Source organism: Pyrgilauda ruficollis, unplaced genomic scaffold (assembly GCF_017590135.1).
Source record: "Pyrgilauda ruficollis isolate IOZ18807 unplaced genomic scaffold, ASM1759013v1 scaffold15, whole genome shotgun sequence".
In the NCBI taxonomy this organism is placed as follows: Eukaryota; Metazoa; Chordata; class Aves; order Passeriformes; family Passeridae; genus Pyrgilauda; species Pyrgilauda ruficollis.
The window spans coordinates 6933645-6943269 of NW_024513654.1; the positions used below are offsets into that span (position 1 = coordinate 6933645).

General features: G+C 37.9%; 1 protein-coding gene across 1 annotated transcript in view; it reads left to right on the top strand.

Annotated features, from left to right (window-relative positions):
• The window catches only part of GFRA1 (GDNF family receptor alpha 1), a 132639-nt gene extending 127550 nt beyond the window's left edge, over positions 1-5089 (top strand). The window contains exons 8-9 of the mRNA XM_041461639.1: positions 2146-2202; positions 2915-5089. Of these exons, the coding sequence (XP_041317573.1) occupies positions 2146-2202; positions 2915-3076 (219 nt within the window). The 3' untranslated portion in view covers positions 3077-5089. The remainder of the gene's footprint in view (positions 1-2145; positions 2203-2914) is intronic.
• The last annotated feature ends 4536 nt before the right edge of the window (positions 5090-9625 follow it).

Genomic DNA, 9625 nt, shown 5'->3' on the forward strand with positions numbered 1-9625 from the left:
TGTTACAATGTCTACAATAGGTATGTGGATGCAGAGAAGTATCTCCTTCCAAATGAAAACCAGACAATGTTTATCAAAATGATTGAAAAGGGTTTTTTTATATGGTGATTTTTTTTTTCTTCTAGCTGTTGATTTTACCCTTAAAATAGTGTTCTCAAAGGTAGATATGTTTTAGCTGCTGCACTCTATTGTTTTCAGGCTGAATGAAGTAAAGGAAGACTTCACTGCATATAGGCAAAATAATGATGTTTTCTCTTTACTCATTTGATAGGCACAGTACAAAAGGCATATAAATTCTGACTTTGGTGTTGAGACCAACTACCAGGTGTGTACCTGTAGTTAGCACAGTGCTGTCAATCCACAGCAGGTGTAAGCAGCAAAGCAGTGTTTCAAATAAACAATGTGGGAATAAGTTAGCAATAAGTGACAAACTGAGAAATAAGAGGCTTGTATGATCCTTACTGCCTACACCTTCAGGATCTGAACCTCTGATCCAGAGGCTTTATCTGAAGCCTCACATTCCAATTCAGGGTAGTATGGGTGTTATGGACATAAGAAAATCAGGATTTAAATCTAGTTTGTCCTTCTTTACCTGTCTCCTTGGAGCCAGCCATTTGGCAGTTGACAGATACCAAGCTGCCTTTAAAAAAGTTTCCTATCCACTACAAAATGGCATGAAGTCTTCACTGTGATGCTTCTTTTTGTTGTAAATTTACTTCTAGGCATTTCTTTTTCCATTTAGACAGGTAAATTTATGCTTACTATAACCACTTTAATGGTGCTAATTAGTAGAGAGGGTATGTAAGAAGGAAATTTTACAGAGGGTGTTTATTAATAAATTGAGCTATTATTTTGTCATATATACAAAAACTATCAACATATATTCAGTATGTATTATTACTATAGCTGAGCTGTCTTTGTCTTAAATCCCAGCTGTTTCACTTTTTCAGTTGTCTGTAATGTGTTCATGTATTATCAAAAGCAGAGAATGTGTTTCCTAATAAGAAGTTCAGTTCCTTCATTTGAATTCTAAAATCAGTAATTAGGTCAAAGACTATTTTGTATCCGTTGGCAGAACCTGTGGCTCTCAGATATGAAATAATATAGCAGTATGTGGAACTGAATTTTTGGGGGCATAAAATCAGACTGCTCAGCACTTTCTCACATCTGCTTTAGTCCAGGCCATCACTGCCTAAACCAGTGAGATTCTGCAGTGTAAAATGAAAGCAGCACTCTGAGATTCAGATCTTCGGTTTTTTGGAGGAAATAAGTTGCAGGTCCAACAAAACTTCCAGGTGGAAGCACCAGATGTGCCCAGTGCAGTCAGTAGTTTTGTAAACCCAAGAGTTCTCTTACAAGAACTGATTTACTTCAGCTCAGTTAGATAAACAAAGAACTGATACTGAGAATCACTGAATGCTCAAGTCAGCCACAGCACTGTTTATTGAGAGCCCTTCCACACTGTGGGGATTAGTACTGCCCTTGTAGAAAAGCAGAAAACACCCAGACTTATTCTCTTGAGGAGTGGAAATATTAAACACCTCCTGCTGCTGGACAGAGTGCAGGCTGCTGCTTCCATTCTGGATGATGTCACCTGAAATGCTTCTTGCTTGAGTCAGTATTCCTTTTGCAGCTTTGTGGAAGAGATTCTCTGGCAACCATGACATATATTAAAAGAATATTTATATTTTTATCATAATATTTGGGGAAATTGCAAGAATCATTAAGGATAAAATACTCCTGTGTTGTGTATTTTCCTAAAACGGAGGTATATCACAGATTATTTGTTAATATGCAGTGGTATTATGGTAATTGTTAACTGTTATATTTCATTTCTTCTCATGAACGTCCAGCAGCATTTTTAAGGGGCCATAGAAGAGATAACATGTTCTCTGCAGCTGATGGCACTCATCATTGTAATTACTAAGTACCCTTAGTTGACTGTTGGAAATTTTGCTGTAAATTCAAATGAGAATGTGAGTGTTATTGGAAAACATGCAGTTACATTTGGAGTTTATTTGCTAATAATGTGCAAATTGCTGTCAAAATTATAGGATTATGACAATTGATGCAAATTTATCTAACTGCTTTGTGCTGCTGGAAGTATAAATTGTACAGGGAATAAAATCTGTATTTTTTTCATAGGCACAGAAGAAGCGAAAATCCAATGAATCTGTAGATACAGAGCTCTGTCTTAATGAGGTAAGTGTGGATCTTGGATATTTCACAGCACAGGCACCTCCCCATAAGAGAAGACATTCCAAGTCTGTCAAGATTATCATGGGCTATCTCACACTTGTCTTGACAGTTTTTTTTTATGTTTGGATATTGTAATGCATTAAAGAATGACCTCACTTAGAAGTTCAGAGCTGGGCTCAAAGTGTTCTCTGCTGATCTGATGTTTCAGTACCTGTATGGTACATGTTCAGGCAGATCCCACAGTAAACACCACTGCACCTAGCAAGGATACTTAATAATCTGCACTCATGGATTAAATTTTATTTATTGTTATCCAGAAATAACTTGTCATACAGATTTGTTCTGTTGACTGTCTAGAAGGTGCAGTTTCTCTAGGGGTCTTGCTTTTGCTGTTATAAAATAAACTGGCATGACAAACACAAATCCCTAAAAAGCCCCCCATACTTTACACATGGAAGCATTGCTAAAGTAATAATTTTTAAATACTCTTCTCTTTTTTGAAGTGTGCAGTACTGGTGTTAACTAATTTCAAAATACTGTCATTGTGACCTCTGTTTTAATGCCCTTTTTATCATTCAATTTATGAGATTGATATGTAGGTAGCAGCGGAGGGCGGGACATGGGCAAACAAAAGATGAATTTCATGAAGTAAAACTTCAATGCTTTGCAATGGAAATGTTGTGCTGGTGACCAAGGAAGGTGTTGTGTCTTGCAGAATGCCCTGGGGAAGGACAACACAGCGGGAGTCTCCACCAGTCACATATCCGCGGAGAATTCCCTGGCTCTTCCTACCAGCTCCTATCTAAGCACACAGCTCACCCTGATGGCACTTGCACTCTCACTCTCTTTGTCCCTAAGCTCATCAGTCATCTTGTAGCTGCATTACAAAAGGACATGTTAAAAAAAAAAAAAAAAAAAATCAAAAAAAAGGAAAAAAAAAAAAAAAGTCTGTTTGCTGTCCTCTGTTGTTTATCTGGAATTCCAGGTCTGGGAGCTAAGCTGAGGCACTCCTGCTAGAACAGTCTCAGTCAGCTGGAATTTTACTTTTTTTTTCTCTCTAAAAAAAGCTTCTTGTGATATTTAGAGGCTTTGTGAAATACTTGGTGCAGTGCTACATTCCAAACCCAAAAGGCTTTTGGGCATGCTGTGTTTTAAAGAGACAGTGTGTAAGTTTGCCTGTAAAGCGACCTGGTTGGATTATTTTAATAATTATGATTTTAATTCTGGCTTTTACCTGAGAAAGAAGATGATGGTTTTCTTAAAATCTTGTTTATCTCATTGAATGGTTTTGGTTTTCAAATTGATGGAACTTCAGACTATCAAGGATGCCAGGCTTTTGTCTAATGGTGAATGTTCTCCCAGAGAGTGGACTTTATGAAACTTCTTCATTTGATAAATCGCTACTGATGTTAAACTCTTTCAGTGTGTTAGCATTTTCCTCTTTAAATGTTTACGTACTGTAAGTGATTCTGCGTTCCCTGCTGAGAAGCCATTATAATTCACATACAGGTATAATGTATGTCTTTCAGTTAAATTCTCATAGAGTGTGGCGTAGAACCTTCTAACAGTACATTTATCTTTTAATTATAATCATCTAGCCTTAACAAGAGTGAAGATTCTTTACATTAGCAAGATGCAGCCATTGTGAAAGCTTGATAAAGATACATTTCTTTAAATATGAGGAACAAATATTGCTACAGGGTTTCAGCTGTACAGTCTATGGTCTTCTATGCTTCCATTGTGATAATATAGTCCAGTTATTATACTCTTTGTTTAATAAAAAAATGACATACAATTTATTTGCTCTGCTAAAACAACATCATCTGTTTATACATACCTGATAATGTCAGATCAAACAGCTACAGGAACTTCATGCCTTACTTCTCGTATCAAAACATTGTAGAGGGACAAGAGGTAGTAGGATATCATTTAAACCGTGTTTTATTTCTTAGAACTGCTAAAATCAACACAAAAAGATGGTTGATCCAGCATCATGCACATGTACCCATGTGACAGGCTTTTCTCACCCTGGTAGGTCCTACCACAGACCTTGGCATTGCTGACATGATGAACTGTTTGCAAGACCAGCTCCATAAATTAATTTAATGGTTTGGATGGCAATGTTACCAGTACTCATGATTTAATGGCTTGGTTCCACCCGGTGGCATTGGCAGCCTGTGCTGGCTCATGATGATTTCCTGCAGTATCTAGAAGGAATTCTTTAAAGCTTTAAATGTCATCAGATAGGCAGCATTTCTCCTAAGGGCTGTCTTTATACCTTACTGTGATGGCTTGTTGACTGTTACAAGCAGTTATGTCTAAGTGATCAACAGTAATCAGTTTTGGTTCCTCTTGGAAGTAGAAGATAACTTCTGCAAGCAAGGAGTTCATCATGTTGAAGGTACAGATTTACTCTGAGACTTACACAATTATGCCCTGTCCTGCTCTGAAATGTCCAGACCAGTTCTTTGCAATACAACTATAAAGTACAAATTACTATTTTATAAACTGCACTGAGGTTTGAGTGTGCAAAATACACATCTTGCTAAGAGACTATTAAACCTATTGACAAGTTCGTCTTTTGAGATTTTTTCTTGGCTAATAATAAACACTTTCATAAATTTTGAAGTTCACTTACGTACTCTTGATTATGGTCACATAATACAGGTTTCAAAGTGATTTGCATGTGGTAGAATTCTACAATACTCTGTGCCACTGAACATAACAAATTAGACAATATTACTTTTTAATTCTGTGCTGATAAGAAACTGCAAATTACTTTCAAAGGCAGCAGAGCTGCTTTCGGAGAAGAGATATATAGACCATCATTACCAGCAAAGCCCATGTGGTTCCTGTTGCTCTTCTTGTAGAAGATAATCAAATTACTGAAAACTAGTGGCAGCAGAAAAAAGATCATGAGATTCATGATTTTTAAAATGAATCAAATTCTTTTATGTCAAAAGGAGTTGATAGTATAACCTATTGAAATGCTAATGAACACAGCATTGTAATTCAGAAGTCTGACATTATCCAATTAAAAATATTTTCAAAACAAATTCCTAAACATTATGATTATTAAATCCATCTTTGATCCACAAATCTTTCTTTAAAATATCATTTGTATTCAGCACATTAAACATTTTAGCCAGTATTGGGAATTTTAATAATCTCCCAGTATAGTGTATACTTTTTGAAGATTTTTGAATGTTTGCTTTGGTTGCAGTATCTCTCTTACATTTAATACCAATTATTAGATCTTTGACACTGTCTGATCCAGAGTAAAAACTATTGATCACTTACACTGTAAATAACAACCTAATAAGCTTCTAATTACAAAAGAAACTGCTGGTTATCTGAGTCAATGAGACTTACCATTGGAAATAAAATTTATTTAGTAGAGGAAAATTTATGTAGTAGAGGAAAAAGTGGTGGTTTTTACAGGTAGCCAAAAAAGCTCATCAGGACACTTAAGCTTTTTATCCTGTAAATTAAAAGTATATCAAAGTCCTAATTAAAAAAATTAAATTGCTTATTAAACAGGCAGTAAGGAAGAACATACCATTAGAAGTCTGACACTTTACAGGCATCACCGTGCAAATATTGGAGGGTTTTTCGAAGTTGCTTGAGGTGTGGATGATGTCACTTTAGCATGGTGACCTTGTCACTGCCGTCACATGCTACAGTATTGAATTATGAAAATAGTTTAATTTTTTCCCCCTTTTAGTCACTAAAATATTACGTGTTAAGTGCTTAATGAACAAGCTTCGCCTGGGCTTTATATAGCCCTTTAAAAGATGAATTTTATCCATACAACAATAATATAGGGACCGTCCAAATAAAGATGTACATAGAGATGATCTACTGTTCCAGTTGTAAATCTCACCGGTTCAGTTGTGTGTAAATTAAATCATGGGCTACCATAAACACATCCAAATCATCTTGTATTGGAACAGACACTGTCTGTATTATTAATAGCTTGTTTATGCTTCTTTTTAAAAGCAGTGCACACAAAGGTAAAATGGAGACTGAACTGAAAAGTATGTCTGTGGTTTTGCAGTAGTCAGCGTAACTCTTCATTCCACAAGCTGTTCCAGTGGAAGAGGCACTGAAGGTGAACCTTGCAGATATTTGCAGGAATAGCAGCAGCTGAGGGTTTCCCTTGTCCCAGTGTGGGTCGTGGCACTTCCAGCTGAGGGTTTCCCTTGTCCCAGTGTGGGTGGTGGCACCTCCAGCTGAGGGTTTCCCTTGTCCCAGTGTGGGTGGTGGCAGCTCCAGCTGAGGGTTTCCCTTGTCCCAGTGTGGGTGGTGGCAGCTCCAGCTGAGGGTTTCCCTTGTCCCAGTGTGGATGGTGGCAGCTCCAGCAGGCAGCAGCCCCAGGGAGTGACCATGCAGGGACTTGGTCAGTGGTGAGAGCTGCAGCCCTTGCTTCACTGACTGGGCTCCCTAAGCTCCAGCTCCTTCAGGAGGATGGGGCTGAGGTGCTGAGCCCTGAGCAGGAGCTGTCCATCTGTCTGTCTGTCTCCACCAGGGCACTAGCCACTTCCCATTGAGCAGCTTCATTCCCACCGTGTCAGCAGGAAGAATTAGGAGGAACTGGACTTCTTAATCATTTCAAAGCATGCCTAGACTCCAGACTCTTGTCTGGAGACCTGTTCCCAGGCTCCCAGGTTTTTTCTTTTTTATTTTTTTTTACCCAGTGAAATTATGTCGACCTGTTCCCAGGCTCCCAGGTTTTTTTTCTTTTTTTTTTTTTCCCCAGTGAAATTACATCCCTCTAGAGACCCAGCCTTTTGAACATAAGTGGTCACAATTTGCTGCAGTTCAAATCAGTAGGAAAAAAAATGAAAGTATCTGCTTTTGCAAAGCCTGTGCCATGAGGCTGGAGATCAAGAAAACAAAGCAGGAATCACCTTGAAATCTCAATTTAATTAAAATTTGCTATTGTTGGCTAATCACTATGATCTTTCCATGGAGTAAAGATGGTGAGAAACCAGTGAAGTAGAAGAGCAAAACTCAGAACGGCTCCCTGAAGGGACATAAATCTTATGTATGTCAAGTGACAGGAGTATCTCATACTTAGCTTCTAATAAAAGAGCTGGATTCTGCTGCAGCAGCAGCTCCTTCAGAGCAAGCAGTAAAAGATGGAAGCACAAGCAGTTATTCATACAATTATAACTTTCTTTCATAAAATGCAATTCTTTGTCTTCTACACCAAGGTGCATCTACCTCACTGAAAAATATATGTTCAATATATGACAGTATTTCTTTCTGCATTAAACTGTTCTGCATTCTGCATGTTCTGCATTAAAAGTGTTCTGGGCTAAGGAGGCCTCCGGGGTTGTTTATGCCCATAAGGTTAGTCAGATTGTACCTGATGTCCCTGACATCAAATAGAAATATATTTGGTTCTGATGAACTTGGCAGAGAAATTAATCCAGTGACTTGTTAAATATTTCTCATCTTTAAATATTTGCTTTTTCTCAGCAGCCAGTTCCTCCTGTGACATTTCAATTATTGGCTGTTTCAGCTTCTCTTTAACTTTGGAAGGTCATTTTGTCCAACTCCACAGAATTCAACTTTATAAATTTGCTTCAGTGCTGATTTTCTGGTTTTATTTTTTAATTACAGCCTTCGCTTTTGAGAAGAAAAAGATGTGATCAGGAATATGTCTCCACTGAACTAAGAACATCTTCTTTAACGGGGAGGAAATTGAAAGTTCCCATTTTATCTCTTTAGCACTGGTTTGACTTGAATAATCTAAAACATTATGTTGTTATTCCCCAGATGGAATATAAAATTTAGTTTGGTGCTGAATAGGATTGAAAACTTTCAAACTCTTTGCAAGCTATTAGAAATATTTAAATACTTCTAATGTATTTTCCAGTTGGAATTTCAGTCAAATAGATGAAGTCTCACTAAGTAGTAAATTCTTACAAGAGTAAGAATTCTCTGTGGAAAATTTTGATGGCTCTGTTCTTAAGGTAAAATCAGGGGGGATGTTGAATTCCCATTTTTAACTCAATATTGTCTTGACTTTTATACACTCTTGCTTCATGTTCTCTTCTGATGTTTGCCTCCAGGCAATGTTTATACTTAATAGATGCATATTAGATGTGGGCACCTCAATAGTCAGAAGCCAATTCCTGCAACTCCTACAAGATGTTCCATCTGGTTTTTATCATTCATAAAAGCACGAGCAACAAGTTCAATATGTGGCCTAAAAGTTACCTGAATTTTAAAGGAGCACAGAGTCAACAAATTTCTCAGTAGCATTTCTTACCAAGATAGATTGTGATATTCTGAATTGGTACTAAACTACTACTGTCTGGAGTATTCACAAGAGTTCTCTGAGCACATTTAACCAGAGTTTAAACCAGTTTCTGTTGTTTTATCCTATTCAGTGCCAATAGCTGTTGCCATGCATAGAATTAGAGCTAATTAAAACACCCAAATCTTAGCCCTGTTTCACCTGCTGGTAGGGATTCCAGCTTTATAATTCTTTTGCACTGGTTTTTAATCTGTCAAAAGGAGAACTTCCTAGAATTCAGAAGAAATAAGGTCAATTTTCCTCAAATGCCTCTTTCAAAAATACCAAAATATTTGACTTCTTTTTCTGTCCTCCAAAGCCTTTGTGTCTGCTCCGTCACTCAGGCCTGTCCAGCTGGGGTGAAGCTTATCCCACACTAACAAACCTGTCAGAGCTACATGCTGACAAATAAGTCATGGCAGGCTTGCTAGCTGCAGCTCTTCAGCTGAGTAAGGAGTTGATTTTTGGCCACTGCACTTGTCCTAAGGTCAAAGTTTAAATGCTACAAAAGCTAAACCCCACAGATGTAGTGAACCACAGGGAGATGTAAACTCCTCAAAGCGCAGAAGCCAGCACATCTACTGAAACTCTGGAGTAATTTTCAAAATAAGATTAAAACTATATAGTCCTCTCCTGGTAATGTTTATGGAATAGGATATGTATGACAGAAGGAAGCTGGAGAAACAGGAGAAAGCCTGAAGATGCAAAAATTACTGTTTAGGGAACCACCATTTATTTTGCAGGAGATACTGCAGAAAGCACACTGCTGAGAGAGGAATGTGTGTCCCACTGAGGATAAAACAGAGAAATCATGGATTTTTTCTTTGACTTTATGGATTAGCCCATGGAAACTGTTCCCCCTTCTGAGAAGTGAAGCAATTCTTTTGGGAGCATGCTAACCTGAACACTGGGAACACAGGCTCTGCCTCTCACATCCCCAGACCTGGTTATTAGTAGTGACATCCTCTGCCTGCTTTGGGGTGAGATAAAGGCTTTAACCTTTAAGTGAAAGTTAGGACAGAAGGAATGTTTGTAAGGGTTATTAGAGGTGGAACAAAGCCTCACAGGGGATTGTGCTTGGCAGTCGGGAGTGCACAACCCAGACTGAGCTGAGTCACA